This window comes from Helicoverpa zea, chromosome 31 (genome assembly GCF_022581195.2).
Source record: "Helicoverpa zea isolate HzStark_Cry1AcR chromosome 31, ilHelZeax1.1, whole genome shotgun sequence".
NCBI classification, from domain to species: domain Eukaryota; kingdom Metazoa; phylum Arthropoda; class Insecta; order Lepidoptera; family Noctuidae; genus Helicoverpa; species Helicoverpa zea.
In genome coordinates this window covers 14,842,175-14,861,316 of record NC_061482.1, presented here as the reverse complement: position 1 = coordinate 14,861,316, position 19,142 = coordinate 14,842,175, and the positions used below count along the sequence as shown (strand labels likewise).

General features: G+C 34.9%; 1 protein-coding gene across 1 annotated transcript in view; it reads left to right on the top strand.

The window, feature by feature from the left end:
- Positions 1-19,142, top strand: part of LOC124645110 (protein nervous wreck-like) — a 120,754-nt gene that overhangs the window by 29,310 nt on the left and 72,302 nt on the right. The window contains exon 2 of the mRNA XM_047184856.1: positions 17,258-17,401. Within this exon, the coding sequence (XP_047040812.1) occupies positions 17,258-17,401 (144 nt within the window). The remainder of the gene's footprint in view (positions 1-17,257; positions 17,402-19,142) is intronic.

Below are 19,142 nucleotides of genomic sequence, written 5' to 3'. Positions count from 1 at the left end.
AGGATACTTTATCTTGTCGACTTTTAGGTTTTGAAATTCTTAGAAATATTCTTATAAAAGCATAATATGAAAGAAGAATTTGAAAAAGGATATTATAAAAATCTTTTATTTGATATCAAATAGAGATACAAAAGATCTTTATATATTGTAAAAGAATATAAGAAAAATACAGCGCAGTAAATCCGTATCAAAGTATTATTTAGGTCAGTTTCCAAGAAACAGCATTATTTCTTTTATATCTTTCTAGTGCACTGAGAGTTAGTAAAGATGTCGGCTCGAACTTTATAACGTTATTGTTACTTGTTGTTCAATACTCTGATAGATTTTAAAAGTCTTAATAATAAGCATAACATGAACAAGGTTTTTTTTTATTATCGCTATCTATCGGTTCCTCCCAGGTCCCTGGCTGTACCAAAAAGTAGCCTGTGTTCTTTCTCAGAATATGGACTATCTGTGTACCAAACACTTCAATCAGTTAATTAGTTTTGGTGACAAAACTCTGCCAAATGCATGTATTTGAGACCTCATGGTTAGACACATACATTAAGACGTTGGAATTGTCTTTATCATTGCTTAAAAAAAAAAGAAAATCGTTTCGAGAAACATTGTAAAATTGCTAGCATCATATATGTATTGTCAAATCGAAGCTTTTTAGGGAGGCATATTTTGATAAAACCCTCATCTCTGGGTAGTAGGTATGTACCTATAGTTAAAAGTAATATCTCATTATTAGATTTATTTATCCATGCTGAAGTTCAGAAGTAATCTAACAGAGATGTATGTAATAGAGACTTCGCAGTAAACTATTTATTAACTTATCAAAGTTTTACAATAAGGCTTCAGTGCTGACGGATAATGTTGTAATACAACCCGGCTAGGCGCTATCAAACAGAACAAATAATGAACTCTTAGCTTCGCAGCGAAGTCTGGAACTTTCCGCGATTTTCCTACTTCTGCGTAGAACGTAACACGATATTCTTAGCTAATGATCTTTTGTGAATACAAGCCCTCGTAGTTTGTTCTTCAGATCTCAGAAAATGGAATAGTTCTGTAATTGAAATCTACCTTTGTGGGTTGCATCGGAAATTAAGTTCGTTGTAATTTTGAAGTTGTTTGTTTATCTGATAGAGAATTCTTTTTACAGTCTTAAGCATTCTAGAGCAACTTTAAACCTAATACTACTGACTACAGAACAACTGTAGTGAACATAAAAGAAGTATTTCCCGAGCTAAGCACATAATAATAGCTATTTGAAGAAATAAAAGTCCTTTTGCAAGCTCAGACGTATACAATAGAATCCTTCCTGATGGTACTTTTCAAAACAGTAGAAACTGCGTCAGTGGATTTTAGTTCATTTTTTTCTTCCAAGATAGATTGCTGGGAGTTCGCTTCTGACTGCCCGCCATCTTGAAAGCGCAACAAATGATTTTTGTAATTAATTTAACGACGATAATTAGTGCATGTTGCATTTAAGTTGTGCTTTTTGAGTTTGCTCGTAGTTTTGAAAGCGTCGTTAGAGCTTTTCCTTGAATTAGTAAAAGTTCTTTTAAGCAGTTTTTAGAGTGATGGATTAGGTTTGAGAAATATTTTAGCTACATTTTTGTGAAGTAGTTTAAAGTAGAAATTCGAAATAATTGCTAATCGGTTTTTTGGAGTTGTGGTTACATTTCAGACCGAATAAAATTACATTGCTGAGATTTTAGTTATTAAAAAATCGTACATAGTTTTAGTTATACAACATCACAAAACCCCATAGCAACACAACAATATGTGATACCACGGTATGATCGATACAAGCTTTAAGCTTAATCTGTTAAATTGCGCGCATTTTATTACAAAATACAGCTTCAGTACAATACCTCTGATATTTTAAAACAATTCAGAAAAGCATGGATTTTATTTTTCGTGGAACGAAAACTATAGCATAATTCGATACTCGAGTGGCTCCAATTAGTCGAATATTTTTAAATGTGCATTGTTTTACAGGTATCGATTAAGGTTTACTTCGATCATTTCATCAGTTGTTTTTACTGATCAAATTTCGATGAATTTTCGAGTGAGCTTCAAGTTTAATCTTTGTACAGATTATTTCAGACATTGTTTCAATAATTAATCACCGATGTGAAAATGATATTGGTGATGTTAAAACGTGGTTTGTATAAAATTGTATTTATTGAAATTCTTCCAAAAGTTGTCAGTCTATAATTATACAACTACCTTACAAATGTTTTATAAATGCTGTACTTAAATTAATATTAATATTTTAACTGTTAATGGAGTACGAAATTCAATTAAATAATAATTGACAGCGGTACCCGAAAGTGATATCTTAATTAGGCCCATTAAATTACACGTACCTAAATATTATAGAGGTTTTATATCAATAGTTTAGTACTCGAAGCAGGTGTCAAATTCGGTCAGACATTTAAATTATATTCTTTTAAAATAAAATAGGTACTTCGATTTTTTACATACTATTGTCAATTTTGCCAACGAGCCCAAGAAATAAAAATAGGTTGAAAAGTCCATAACACACCTAATATTTTTGGGCTACTATACTTACAGAACCAAATTAATTTATAGGTAATAATATAATTTAATATGTAATTTTATGATTCGTAGTCACATCACATAATTTAATGACTCACATTAAGGCTGCGCGCACACTGGTGTCTAATCAGTCGACCTGATGGTAATCGGTCGGTCAATCAAAATTTTTAGTCGGTCTGATACCAAACAAATACCTGGTAGTTGTTACGTGTATACTTCCATTCATCTTGATACTGATTTATGAGCCCAAATCATCTATCGTCCGACTAAAAGTTTGTAGTGTGTGCGCGCTCTTAAGAGAAAATGCACGTTTTATTTGGTCAACGGGACTTGTATCATACGATCTCACCTATCAGCATATTGCAGTGACGTTATTGAGTAGGTTCGAGTATTTAAAATTGAAATTAATTGATATACGAAATTGAATTATCGGCCTGTAGAATTAAGAGTGGTTTTTAATTGAGTTTATATGGTTTGGGTATCGGATAACCATAGTTAAGTGAGCTGGTAATACTGGCAGCTTCTTTGGTAGGTCTTTCCACTACAGTAGTAGGATAAAAAAAAATGACTTTACTACAGTACCTATAGTTTATTTTATTGACACTTTTAAAAAACATATTAACATCATTATCATCATCATCCTCCCGCACTTATATTGATTTTATTTGAGGTCGGCGCAGCATGTTTTCTTCATGCATAGGTAATTGCCTATGAATTGTATTTGAATAAAAAAACAAAAGCAATCGTTACAAATAGCGATTCCAATACAAAAATAAGCGCAAACATAACTTGTAAGGGTATTTAGCACAAACAAAGGGTCAAGCCATAAATATAGGCAATAAAACCCAAGGGACTAGGCCGAGGCCTCTCTAGCGAGATATCACACAAATTCCTCCAAATATATGTATTTACTTCACGTGATTGATATGGTTGCCTACATTTATTATAGTTTACAAGAAAACGAGCAAATTCTCATTTTGTTTTCAAGTTACACATTCACACTGGCGGATTTTCCACTCGGTTTTCCCGAGCGACAACGCTGGACTCGTAAGGAGCAAACAATTGATAACTTTTGCAAAAAACAGATTATTGCCGCTAATTATTTGGCGCGTAAACGTTGAACGCTCGGTTTTTCTATGCGAGGAAAAATCTTTGTGTGAAAGCTTTGAAGCATCATACTCTATGGCGTCAGGATTATTTTACTTGAAACCCTTATACCGTAAGTAGTCTTATTTCAAAATATCAAAACCAAGAATAAATTATTCACCTCACATCGAAGTTTCCAATAATGAGAAGCAAACATTCGTTATTGTATCATACGTGTAAAGTTCAGTTCATCAATGATTGAACTGAGGTACAATGCCCTCGCGACTGGATTCACGGCCAGCGAATGAGGTCGATAGAATATTACGATCTGAAACTTAGCGATGTACGACTATCTCCAAGAAATAATTTACACAATAAATATATATATATATATAAAAAACTCTCATCTACCATAAAGTAAATAAACTTCATTAGTTTAATGAAAACTAATTAATACAGCATCTTCACACTGGCGGATTTTCTGCTCGGTTTTTCCGAGCGACACTGCTTGCTTACAAACCGAAAACCGGGTCCGTCTGTGAATGTTAATCAAACAATTGTATTTTTTTTAACACCGTGCGATAACGTTTTTCGTGCAGTTGACAGCTATTAATTTTCTAAAGAAAACAGCATTTTTTGTACTGACTGACAGAACTGGCAGCTGCAACAAAAACAGTCAGTGACAAAAATCCACTCTTTAACAAAAATCCACTAGTGTGACCTCGAAACCAAAAATCTGATGCAGGGTAAATTAGTTAGAAGGATAGAAACAAACTGGTTGTCATACCCACAAACAAGTTTTAGATCAAAGAGTCCTGGTAGCAGTTAGTCTATAGTTAGCAGTTAATTTAAAAAGCTACTACCCGAATGCTCGCAGTCGAGTTCTCATTACAGTTAGCATAAACAAGTACAGTACAGATCTTTCTGACAACGACTCGGAGACGGATGCAATTATTTTAAATTCAAAAATAATGTTACACCTCTAAACTCCCTGAAAATTCAAATTCGTTATTTTATTTATCCTAAAAAGGAATACTGGTTATTTACTCGGTTTTCAGAGTACCTACAAAACTAGACGAAATACGTAAAATATTTTCATGTAAAAATACAAAATTCATATAAAAACACCAACGTAGCTTTTTAAAAACGTTGGTAAAATAAAAACAAGAGAAACACGGAGCTCGAAACTCAGACGAATGTAATCGAGTTACCTCTATTTTTTTTTAAATATTCCAAGAATTTTCGATCACGGAAAACATGCACGCAGCCAATACCTGGCTATGTACATGTTTTTTTTTTACAATTCGACGTAGTTTAAAATTTTGCTGCAAAATAAATTCGTACAATTTGGAATTTGATACAAATGGACTGTATTCATTTTAAGTGCAATATTTTCAGTGAATTTAATTTTTCACGAAATAAAATATTTCGTAATAAAAACATGAATATTTATCAAGTTTCCACTTCAAAATCACGTGTTAAAAGTGTTATAGATTCAGTCTAGTACCAGGAATGTTTTGTTTTGAAAAGTATATGGAGTGTGGGATCACGACCAGAGGACAAAACATAAACTCGAACAAATACATACGATCACGTTTGTAAATACCAGAATCTATATAGTTGCATATTCAGATTACCGTGAAAACAAGAGTACCCGTAAAATCTTTAGTCCTTTTATTTAATTTGCTTTTGCATGTTTCTAACATATAAAATATATTTCTAACTTAAAGAGCGAGGTTAATGAAATGGTTTTGTGTATTGCATTAAGTTGGGTAAACGTTGCTGAATATACGCTGCGTTTTGTAATCATATATACAAAAAAAAAAGTTTTCTAGTTCGAATAGCTAGGTACCGTATATTGCTTATATTGAATTCTTTGATCTCCCTGTTCTTGCATCACAATGTATAGTTTCCACACACAGAGCGGAGAGAATATACGAGGATGAAAGGTAGTTTTTTCGTCTTTTTTTGTTTGATTTTTTGTCGAAATTCATCCGTGTCACAATCTGATAGAACGCCTGACCTTTCCTTTAGTGTAAAATATTCCTTTTAAAACAAAGGTGGGCCAGGCTTTAATTGAATGCGCTGTCGAAAAATAGTTTCGTAAAAGCCGTGACGTGAAAGTGATGTATTCTGGGTACAATTGGAACAAATGCAGGGAATAAATTGCTCGTTGCGACGGCACAACTCAATGACGTCACCTCTACTGAATTTTGACAGCTGGTTATCGACGTAAGTGTCAAAACTCTATGTGACTGACAGAATTGGGCGGGAATTAATGTTGCTAAATAATCCTTAGTTTACCTGAATGTGAAAGTAGGTCTGTTTGCTTGCTTTCACGCAAATCGTTCAAAGGTAAATCTTTGGCAGCGAGATTTTGTACTAAAATTTAGTGGAATATAGAATAGAAAACCATGTAAAAACAATCTTAGACGTACACAAATTATGTAGAAAGTTAACGTAATTCGTATACATGCAAGACGTAAAAATTTCATGTAGACGAAGTTAAAATTTAGTAAAAAGATAAAGTCACATTTTAAAATAAAAATGTTTTTGGCGTGAGTCAAAATAATCTTATACTTGCACATAGGCGTAGACAATCGTTATGACATTATTTGAGACAGTTAATAAGTTTTGCCATAAAAGGTGTAGGTGGTTAGAAAATAGGTATAAATGCATTAAAACCTCTGTATTCTGAAGGCTGGACGCATTATGTGAAAGTATTAGGTATCAGAGAGAATGGAATGAGAGAATGGACGGCCATTGTTTTGATGAAAGCATTGAAAAAGCTCTATGCTTTGAAGGTGATATTGACTAGTCTATATTTGTAACCTTTTACTAAATAGCCTATAGATACTTACCTTAGAAAATAATGTTTGAACACTATTATGAAATCTATATTCAAGATATAAAAAGACTTTTTATCAAAATATTAAACCTCATTTTGTGTTTATTATTAGTCAAATTAACCTTTACTTTACCGATTAAATTAACTTAAGAATCAAGTACAATACTGACCGCCCTTATTTATCTTTTTTATTAAAAACACATTAAAAAGAACAGCTATTGAATAGTTTTCCTCGACATCGAAGTATTAAGTTTTCAATATTTACGAGCGAGCCGGTTCATTGATCGGGAGGCGTCAATGGAACTCACTTACGACCTTATCACACTAAGTTCTATTGTGGCTACAGTTTAAAATAACTTGTATCTTTTAATAATTGAAGCTTTATTATTTATAGTTATTCTCTATGCGAAGTAAATTGCACAATTCACTGCGACTTGATCAACTCGTTGGTGCAATGGTGATGGTGACCATGATGATGCCGAACTGATGGTCCCGGGTTAGATTCCCGGTACGGTCGACATTTGTGTCTGTGGTTTTGGTTCCATAATGTGTTTATAAGTAGGTATATGTATTTGTCATTATCAGTTATGTTAACACCCAAAACACAAGCTTATAAATACCGTGAATACTCATAATGCCTCATATGCTCATAATAGCGTGTAATAAATACCGTAGGCGCCGTGTGTGAAAGTGTCGCGATATTTATTTATTTGCTTGTATTTTGACATAAAACTTCGCACTTACACTAAAGGTTTTTCCTTTATCTTATCTCTATCACTATACGCACCCGCTTAGATATAACTTTCTCCTGCAAATAATTTACAGACATCACTTTTTCTAACTTTATTTAAATGTCATAAATTGACGTAAAACGTCATAAATTGACGTAAAACGTCAATTTATGACATCAAGTCTATTACGATTTTACGAAATCTGTTATTTCAGATCTTCATATTGTAGGTATTTAATGTAACTTTTTTAAATCTTAGCCAAATGTCATCAAAGAATATACCTGCGAACTTTAAGTCTAAGCTTGTAAAGTGTATTATAGCAAGAGCATATCAAAACCAACAGCTTATCGATATCGATAACACTATAGAGTACAGCACTATTGGCTTGATGTAGTCAGCAGCTAAGCGATCCTTTGATAGCTGGCTACTTGATTAATCCTTTGATCTTCAGGCTAAGTAACGAACACTTGTGCTTAAATACATGTCGATACCTACACAGGCAAGCCGTGAATTTGTGGCAGTAAAAAGATTGTGTTGTTAAAATTTTGAACATGGTGCCCATTTTAATTAACTTATTCACGACATTTAATAGAAATCTCAAAAGAAATTTCAAGGATTTTTTCAAGAAATTTCGGGGAAATTTCAAATTATATAGACAAAAAGCTCAAAAATACCTAATAATAGTTCAGACTGGTATTATTTTACCTGAAAAAGTATCCAATTTACCTGAAAAAATTATACTATAAATATCCCTAAAAATTTAACAATTTACCTGAAAGATAATTGTAAAGATTACTTCTATTTTTTTAGTTAAATTCTTGTATCTGTACACTATATAGTTGTGACAGTGTGCTAGTTAAACACAATATAAGTAGTTATGGACCAACCAAAAAAAAAATAAAAAAAGGTTTTATTTATTTAATTTTCTTTTAATTAAAAGCTTCTTCTTCTTGGCGAGTCGATGGCAACTTAAATTTTGGAGGCCCAATATTTCGCTACGCATACGGCATTGTCAGTAGCGTTGTAAAGGTCCTCCACTATGCAGCTGTCGGGGCATAGTGGACAGCATAGAAGGTGCCGCATGGTTTGTGGAATGGCACCACACCCGCAGCTGTTGTCGTCAGTGTAGCCCCACTTACATAGGTTTTCCCTGCACCTGCCTGCCTGTGCACGTAGCCTGTTAAGAGACTTCCATAAAGGCCACGGTTGGTCGTAACCTGGTGGAAGCCGTTCTACGGGTGGAAGGAAGTCAGGCAGAGCAAGTTCTTCCCATTGTTCGATGCGGGTCTTATGAGCATCTTTAACTGGGGCTACACTGGCGAGGAAACTGTTCCTGCTTTTTAGTCGGCTGCACGGTGGTCTAGCGCCATGTAGCGGATGACGGTGGTCCGTTTCTTGGCGCATTTTTTCCAGGGAGGCAGCCACGTTCCTGCGTACCGCTGGGGGTGCAATTCCGGCGAGTGGATATAACATTTGAACCGGTGTTGGTTTGAGACAACCTGTAATTATTCTACACGTCTCATTAAGAGCTACATCCACCCCCTTTGTGTGCGTGGAGCGACCCCAAACCGGGCAAGCATATTCACCGGCAGAAAAACATAATGTTAATCCAGTGGTACGCAGGACATTCGGGGCAGCACCCCATTTGGAGGTGGTTAGACGTCGCAGGAGGTTATTACGGCTGAACAATTAAAAGCAAGTCCTGTTTATTTATTCGAAGTGCTTCCTTTTCGAATCGCAAAGATTCCTCAGTGGTATTACTGATATTACTTCGAATGCATTCTTCGTTCAATAATAAAATATAGAGAATTTCTTCCGTGGACATGCCCCGGTTTCATGCGATAATGAAAAATTATATCTTAAAATATTTGTTCGTTTAAAATTCAATTAAAAGTCATCCTGTAGTTTTTGCTTGTGAGAGTAACAAACTGACATAGATAGGCACATACATCCATACTTTATATGACATTTGGGTTACAATTTTAGCAAGTTAAGATTTTTTTTCAACTTTTTAATTACTTAGTTATTTTTTATAACTTCTCCTATAGACTCCATATTGTTTCTAGACTAAATGTACCACCTGTGTAGCATTTGGGATGTTAATAAAAAAAAAGAGTATTAAGTTTACTATTAGTATGTCTTGAACATATGAAATACCAGACTGCCATCAAATATCAGTTTTTAATACAGCGTCAGGACTTGAAAGTCCTTGCTCGTCAATTTCCACAGGTTAATCTTTTGCTCAAATTTTATCCAGACCAAAAACTTATATTGCTTGGAGGGTAAACTCTGAAGTAGACTGAGCAAATATGGCCTTTCCTAACATTTGAAAATGTATTGAAATTAATGCTGTGGTACTACATTTTTGGTTTTTAATCATAATTACTCCACAATTACGTACTTATTTACTTCAATGCTCATTCCTTCTCTTTATTCGAAGAGCTTCTTCCCTGCAATGAAACAATAAAAATTACCACTGTCGATTAAAATGTTCTTATACAATAGAAAAAAAAACATTTCAAAAACTCAAAGCACTTATAAATTCTTCCTCTAACAACGAAAACCTCTAACTAAACCATCATAGATACTAGAATTATTGATAAAATTGCTGGCTCTAACAAAATATCCAATAATTGTCAATTAGCCGGAGTATACCGTTGCAAATGGAAGCAAAAAAATTGCTTTCACAATTATTGCGTTTGGTATTTTATTCGTTTTTCATAACAAGCGGATTGGTACAGATTTAATAATTTATCAAATTAGTTCGTTTTTTGTTTCGAAGCTTGGATAATAAAAGTGTATAAAAAAGTGGATAAAGTGTGTAAAAGGAGCTAGAAAATATAATGGGATCGAGCTATTCTATTTTTTTTTATTTTCATTACGTTATGTATTTATAAATCAATTGATCGGTAAGTTACGACTATAAATTAAAAAAAAAAAACTATTGTCTCCGGCAAGTGGTTTCGGCTTTCTGAAGGAACTACGTACTAAGCGCAATAGGTAACTTACTTACATTATGTAAAAGCTACCTACATTACGGCTAATTTTAATTGATTGCATTTGACATATCTATTTACCTGCAACAGTTAAGTATTGATTCAGGTATTTTAGAGAATATAAATCTTAATTTTCGTCTTTGATATGAAAACCAAAAATGTATGTTTTCCACTCTGTTTTTCTTTATTTTTCTGAAAGAATATTGACAATGTCAATTAATTAATGCATTAAAAATATATTACATCCAGGCACGGGTTAGAGAAGCCACATCAACAGTATTATAAGAGTAAACACTAGGATATTAACAAATCCTTTTCCAATACAGCTTTATGCGGGTATCAAAGGATTACTTTGTAACTAATACTAGGTGCGGGCATTGGTTCCATCAGGATATTAAATCAGCAACGCAAGGATTGGTGTACATCGCTGGAATAAAGCTCACGTACCAATCACATAATTGAACATAGAACGCAATGTATCAATTAGTATTACTTTGAGCCGCTTTTCGGATTATGGAAAATGTCTCATTTCATTTGTTTGTTTGTATAGTTCGGCCATTCAGAGAATGCGTTCCTGACACGTCGCGATTGAACTGACGACGTAACTTTGCAATGGCGTTGCAGTTACGATAAAAATATTTTTGCTGGTTGTTTACCGTTTTAACAATTGAGGAGCATTAAAACAACATTATTATATCAATAATCAATGAATGTAGTTACGTCGTCAGTTCAATCGCGACGTGTCAGGAACGCATTCTCTGAATGGCCGAACTATAGTATTCCAGTTTATTGGACGGATTTGTTTGACGTAATCTGTTAATAATCTGCGAATGGAAATGAGTTTCTTTAATCGGTTTATTTTGCCTGCTGTTAGAGATCGGAGATATTTGTGATATTAAAAAGTTTGATATAATTCAATTAAAGTTGAGATAATGGAATAACATTTGTGTTGAATTCTGCAATAAGAAAGGTGCAGTCTATATTCTTTAGAGAACCTGCACGCTACAAAAGTGCTATGAAGATGAATGGTGGTACGCACATTACAAGGATCTGATCTGAGAGGGCGACTGAAAACTTTATTGGAATCAAGATTTTCTTGAAAAAAAAAAATGTTTACCAACCATCGGGTCAACTGTCAGCGTACCTATTGTTTAGCCTTTAGTGTGCGGGGGTGGTGCTCTCATACTATTAAAGATATTTAGAAGATATTTGATTCTTATGTATCTAACCATCGACTCTGGCTATCGCATTGACCACAGTTTTGGCAGTCACGTTGGACTCTCAGCCAGGCTAAAACCTCTATGGAAGACAAAGCCGATTATAAAATGTATTGAGAGCCGTTCTACCGTGACCTGAGGCATTGTTCCTCACTATCCGGGAATTTACGTCACACTTCATAATTTAGGACTGTGTGAGACTATGATTTTGGGATAGGAATTAAATTTTAACTAAGCTTTACTTTAATGACGTTTGCTTTCTTTGTCAAATTCAGAGGATAGCTCAGCTCTACAAATGAGTTATATAGAATTACAGTTTTATCATGAAGTTTGTGAAGAATTAGTTTTAGAATCTTTCGTGAGGATAATTTTTCAAATGATGCTGTCATATGGAGAGAATAGATCAGAACTTTGTTGAATGGCACTTAATGTTTTTTATTTGGCAATCTCCATCATAATGAACCCTCACTATGCTTCACAAAGATAAACACTGCTACATAATCTGTAAAATAAAATCGTTTTTGCTACAAAAAATCACAGACAGTCCTGCACATTGTCCACCGTTAATTCCATTTTGCTAGAGGCTGAATGAGTTAGACGTCCTGAGTCCTGAAGCATTAGCCATGGTTCCAGAATATGGGATTACCAAGTATAAACAAAAGCCAATACTATTGGCACTGACAAAGTGACTAAAGTCCTTTGTATCCTAGCGTTGCAGCTACCGGCTAATCTTAATATGGTGCGACTAAGTCGGTATAACATACTAATGGATACTGAAAAGGAATTTCAAATGAATGCGTTAGTGACTAATCTTTTTAGTTTACTGTAGGATACCTGACGGGATTAGCTGCAAGTAAAGAGTATTGTTAAAACAATGTTAGTGCTAGTTTTTCGGAGAATTCATCCACGTGTATTTTTTATACTTTCAGCAAATCCCATAGAAGGACTTCGAGAATAATTGCTTGCATTTTCTGAGATTTTGTGTTGGGTCAGAAATACTCAGAAAGTGATACTTGACTCACTCAATGCTTTTGTAAATATAGAAAAAAAAAACAAACATCTAATAAACTCTATTAGCTGTAATGTATTGCAAACAGGAAATAACAATATTGTTTATATCTTGATGCACAAATCCACCTTAAAACAATATTCTTTTGTTTTGGGCAAACCACGGGATAAGGGCGAAAAGGAGTTGGTTATTTGTAAACCACTTCTCTGTTCCGTAAATAAAAAGATAATAATAGAAAATTAATTTCATCAACATGAAATTAAGTTCTTCTGACGTCGAGAGCTGTCTATATTTAGGTTCCTATTATGCCAAGTATAGCTCTTTATGTGAAATTGAATAGACTATTTTAAGACTAACTCATTCAACTCTAAAGTTCTTTAAACGATTCTAAAAATATTTCTTGTAATATCATTTATTTGCTACGAGGATGAGTTACGTAAGACGTAAGTCAGCAATTTCGTGCGACAGGACGAAATTTTAAAGTCAAACAAAGTCGCATGTTTTATGAGAAAAGTTGGCCGACATGTGACTTCGAGGAGTGCATATAACTGTATTGTATTGGGGAACAACTTAAACGTTGTTATATTGTGTTACTTATCTACTTACATACTAGTATAAATAGAAACTTCGTAGGACCATTTTAATGATCTTACGTAGGTAATATCGTTGCAGATTCACTTTAGATTCTCATGTTATACTTATGTAGTGGAGTAACAACTATAATTGCTTCTTGTGAACTGGTGACGAGACTATAAAACGAGTTTGTAAATAGTTTTGAATTATTTAATGGAATGTAATCTAGAAAACTGTAGATAAGTACATATGCTCAAGAGTACCAAGAGTATGCGCATTGCTGACGAAACTGGTTGTCATTTTTTTTTAATAAAATCTGTGTTGTCAGTCTGATGCCGGCTAAATACTTGATCTTTGTTATGTGCGTACTGCCATTCATCTTCATGACTGATTTATAACCCCAAATGTGCCCACTCTAAATCGAACGCTTATAACACTACAATTCTTCACCAAATATTAACCGAATTTCAGCAACAATTATCGCCAAACTCTCAGATTAAACCAGGCGCCATGACGATGCAAGTTTGTTACACTTAGAACTTTGTCGAAATTCGCTCAAGTACCAGCTCGCCACCGCTTGCAAGACCCGAGACCAAACCAAGCCTGTAACTCACTTTAGATATCATTTGACCTAATACTGTTAAATTTTAGCAGCCATTTGGTTTTTAAGAGTGATGTAAAGCCGTGTCACACATGCGGTATTTTATAATGAAGTTGCTCGGGTAACTGAGTTGAAGAGGTCAGATAGGCAGTCGCTCCTTGTAAAATACTGGTAGTCAGCTGCATCCAGAGACTGGGAGCTGACCCCAACATAATTGGAAAAAGGATAGGCAGGTGATGAAATTCAAGAGCCAGTGGATCGTTCTTAGAATAAGAATTGAAGATATCCTATAGGATGAGTACCTACATACATATTTTATGTACATGTAATGCAAATTTGCCTATTTTGCGGGTCAAATCAGATAAGTAATTTTTGTGTCATCGTTTACAGCCAGTTTCTTCATCAGAAGTTAAAGCCAAAGTAAAAGTCAAAGTAATGTCTAAAGTAAAAGTAACGGTTAAATTCAATTTTTCTATTAGTTTTGCTGTCCTTTAGCCTTGAAAAAACGAATTTGACCGTTACTTTAAATTTAGACATTACTTTAACTTTAACTTTTGATGAAGAAACTGGCCGTTAGTCTTTTTATCTAACCTATTACAATACTTAGGTGTATAAAATAATGTCCAGATATGTTAATTACACCATTTATTACTCAAAAAGCTTTACAGCTTTTTTTCATACAAAATAAGGGCCGTACCTACATTTATTTTGCCATTAACATTTAGAACACAATTATAATGAGCTGCAGCTCAATTTTAATTAAAGCATACTTATTTTAAATACTTAGCAGTCAGTAGGTAGTCGTAAGCGGGTCACAATGCACCCCCAGTTTATGCATTTTGTCCGAGAGAGAAGTAATTTAGGTCGAGTAAATACCACTGTCGCCAATCTTTGTCTGTACGCGTATAAACTATGAATACCGTGTTTAATGGTCTTTTGAATGTAGTACAAGTTTGGCATTATGTTGCTACAAAGACATTAAATGACGATATTACATTTTCTTCCCATACGTTGTATTGTATGTTACGCCAACAGCCTAAATATTTTCATATGAGGTCGAGCGAGGAGATGATGACTTCATTAATTGTATTTATAGGTATATGAGTTAATTATTATTTCACACAATTTGAAAATATTTAAACCAAGCAGCTCGTGATTAACTATGTTAAACGTTAACTTTTTGTCTCAACCAGTAATCAAATGCACGACCCCACACAACACTTCACCGCTTCCTTAAAACACGATACCTCTTCCACGATAATGCACAACTCAGAATTCGAATTCAGAACACTTCCAAGTACCAAAGACAAGTCAGTACAAATGAGGTTTTAGTCCTAAGATCCTAGTCGATAGGTATTATAGAGAGATGTTTATCTCTATCCTAGCTCAGTGCCTCAAAGGGTGTCTGTCTAGACGTATAATGTCTGAACGTTGGTAGGAACCATCGAGGCATCAGATTTAGTCAGAATTCGACGGGATTATTAATAGATTGTTGTGCTAAGCGCAGATATTCCTGCTTTAGGTGGATCTATAGTATCTATGTTGTATTATGAAGTCGATTGGTGTAATAGGATTTGAAACAACGAAATGCTCACTTGAATTAACTATAGATGTATTTTAACATTTGTAATACCATAAATAGGCTTTTTTTATAACACTAATTGAGTTTTTAGAATTTCAAGGCCTAAGTTAAAAATTAAACGAAACCGTATAGAATATAAATGAACATTCTATGCCTCATACAAAATGTTAAAGATCAACTTCAACTACTAACTTATTTTTAGAACTAAATGCTGAATATAATCCTTATACTCCTAATGGGAAGTCCATTTCCTAACCTTTTTTCACCTAACGTGGCCTTCGTGAGTTAGTAAGATGACATTAAGCTTACTTCTAGCATTCTAGCATTAAGATTTACTTCTAGACATCATATTTATCCAGAACACTTTTTAATGTGGCACACTAGTACTCAGCTGCATCTGGTTTGACTGGAAGCCGACCCCAACATAGTTGGGAAAAGGCTCGGGAGATATATGTAATATGGCGTGAAAGTAGGTACCTTTTCAGAGTTTTAGAACTGCATATTGTCACCGATCCGTAAACCGGTGGTATTCAATAACTTACAGTAGGAACTTCCATGTGAGAACGCGATGTAAAGATGAGTTTTCGACTTGACTTTTGCAAGTCTCTTAATAATGCCGAGAACGGTAGTAAGTTCCCGGATTGTTAGTTTGCAGAAATGTTCCATAAATTTTTTCGTCTGTAGGTATTGGGTTCCAACTCAAATCTGGAATAATTCCTAGGCAATTTCTTTTAGAGAAGGATGGACAAAGTGAGGAATGAGTATATCAGAGGAAGCCTGAAAGTAGCGCCAGTGACAAAAAATGAGAGGTCAGCGTTTGTCGTGGTACGGGCATGTGATGAGACGGTGTGAAACGCATGCTACAAAGAGTGTGCTAAGTATGAATGTGGAAGGATGGAGAGGCAGAGGTAGACCGAGGAAAAGATGGATTGATTGCCTGAAAGAGGACATGAAGCAGAAGGGAGTGGATGTAAGTATGACGTCTGACAGAGAGGAATGGAAGAAAAAAGACATGTTGCGCCGACCCCAAATGACTTGGGAACAGGGCAGGAAGATGATAATGATGATGAATTTCTTTTAGAGAAAGTATGTGACACTCAAAGTTTTCCACTTTGATTATTTTTCGAATGCGTGGTAGTAAAATCATCACCTGCTTAGCTTTTTCTGAACTATGTTGGCTTCCAGTCTCACCTGGGTGCAGCTGAGTAACGGTGCTTTGTAAGGAGCGACTGGACTTACCTGGGTAAACCAATAACAAGTAAGACTGGTTGTCAGACTTTCTGGTTTCTGGTTACCCGTAACGACTGCCAAAGTTGTTCAAATAGTCGCATCTACAGTTTATAGTGCCATCCAAATCAAAAGTGACTTCTAAAAAAAAAAACACGGCAGTAGAATAATAACAATTACATCACCACTTTGTGAATACCTTTGTAGAATTAAAGAACGCAGCTTCTTTTTTCGAAGTTCCAAAATAGAAGATCCTTGCATCTCCAACAGCATCGAGCGGTAACAAATTAAATTAGCAATCGCACAGCCATTGATTGTCCGTAACGATCAATCAAGTCGTGATTAATCTAATTGCAATGCTCCACTTCTTTTGTTCAGTAAGGGGATTGTTTTACTTCTCCGCAGACAAGAGGACTCGGCTCGTTTGTGCGCCGTGAAATGAAATAAATTACCTCACTTTGTTAATCGAATAGTGTCTGTCGAAGATTATGTGGTTTGAATGTTCACATGTGTAGTGACTAAGAGATTTGTCGAGCTACATTTCATGGTGAAGGAATTAGGACTTTTGCGTTCAAATTTAAGCATTTTTTCGTTAGGATCAATCAACTTTGCTAATAAAATAATGGGGCTTGAGAGATGCGTAGTATACGACGATCGGAGTTCGCCGACTGAAATGTTGGATAGGATGGATTCACGAATACCTCAAAGATTTAACAGTTTAAACTGCACTTTGCGATGTTTCTAAGGATAGTTTAATGTGCAACAAGTCTCTTTACTTTTTCATCTCAAACATATACTAGCTCACAATTTAACACTTTTTTCTTTTCCTTGTTGCAGAGTAACTATACGAAATTTCTCAAAAACCTGCACACAGAGCAGATCGCGAAGCTCCACGCTAAGAACCAGCATGAGTGCGATCTGCTGGAAGACTTGCGGACCTATACCATCAAGCGGTCAGCCATCGAGAAGTCTTACTCCGAGGTACGTATTGAAGTTCTAAGGGGTTGTATCGTGAGCTGTGAGGCAGGTAAGTGGGTGCAGGTAAGAAGAGTAATGCGCCGCTTAGGTATTCAGGTAGGTATAACGGTCTTAGAATGCAGGTCGCCTCCAGCAGGTATTTGTTGAGATCTAAGGGGGAGGCCTATGTTCAGCAGTGGACGTCCTATGGCTGAGATGATGATGATGATGATGATGATAATGGTCTCTATCGATATCCAGTAGGCGAGAGTCCAGTCGTGTGCGGCACTGTTATGCAACCAAATATTTCTTATAATTATCGACTCTCCAAGAAGAAAAATATTTCTGAAAACACTTAACCTAAAACAAAACTTGTGAACTTTATGATGACTGATGACTTTATACTATAGATAATGACAGAATTACAGGCATGAGCATTGGCATAATCACGCTTTACAACCTACCAATACTACTGCTCGACCGTCCCACTTTCTATAAAGCAGATTATACCTATCTAGAATATCAGTGAGGATTAAAATTCTAAATCATTAGATTGCCACCTTTCACAAAAAATATTTCAGTAAAACAATTCCAGATTTCACTAAAACCAAAGAGGTAGTAGCCATTGACAATTTAATCCAATTTCTGGCGATAAAATAAAGCCGTCAGTGGCTAGCACAGAAGTTGACACTTTAAAAATGATATAAAAGAAATATTTCGTGGCTCAAGGGATTATTAGACATTTTGTTGCAAGGCGAGGTCAGCTTACGTAGATATGTTTAAGTTGAATGATACCGGAGGAAAATATTGTTTTTAGTACTCACTTAAAGGCCAGAGGGCATCGCGTTGTACCAACTGTTAAAATAATTATAAAAACCAACCGTCAGTTGCACAAAGCCCCATTAAAGTTAAAGCTTCTTTAAGTCTATTGCTGACTCTTTCTTTGTCAACAAGATAAAAAGTGTCAGAAATCGTTTATGAAGCTTTAACTTTAATGGAGCTTTGTGAAACTGACGGATAATCGCTTATCTATCCAGCTATGCAATGAAAAAACAGTTGCCTTGCAAAGGTCATTATAATACACATGCTAAGACTACGTCATGTCCTACCATACTCGTAAGCGTGACGTTAATAGAACAATAGGTTTACATAGAGACACTTCGACAGTTGGATCATATTACACTTCATAAGCTATAGTTAATTTTATTATTTTACCTAGACTTCTAATTAGGACCGGCTTCAAGACTTAATTGATGTGTTTTAAGAAGACAAAATGATGATAGAAAATTCATTTATATGAGACTTGGTTGTACCCAATGACCGGTTACTGAAAGTAAGCGCGCTTTTTTTGTTCTAACCTAGAACATAAACTACCTAGATTTGATGGAATCCGCTCGTTATTGTCGCGGTTTATGATCTGCACTGTCTAAAACAGCGTTGTCACACTGACGGATTTTCCGCTCCGCTTTCCCACTCGCAGCAAAACTCGCAAAACCTACCGCTTGGTTATATAAAAATAATTTTTGTATATTCGACAATTATTTGTTTTGTAAATTGTGTGATAAGTTTTCGCTCCGAAAAACCGAGCTGTAAATTCGCTAGTGTGTAACTTCACGTGTATCTGCCATATGACATTTAATCATATTCATTTATTTGCATTCCAAGGTATATTGTTTCGAGGCATCAGCAACGTTATTATTACGGTAGACTTATTGTATTTAATTTAATTTTAAACCAGTAATTGAACCGATATTTTCCCAATGGA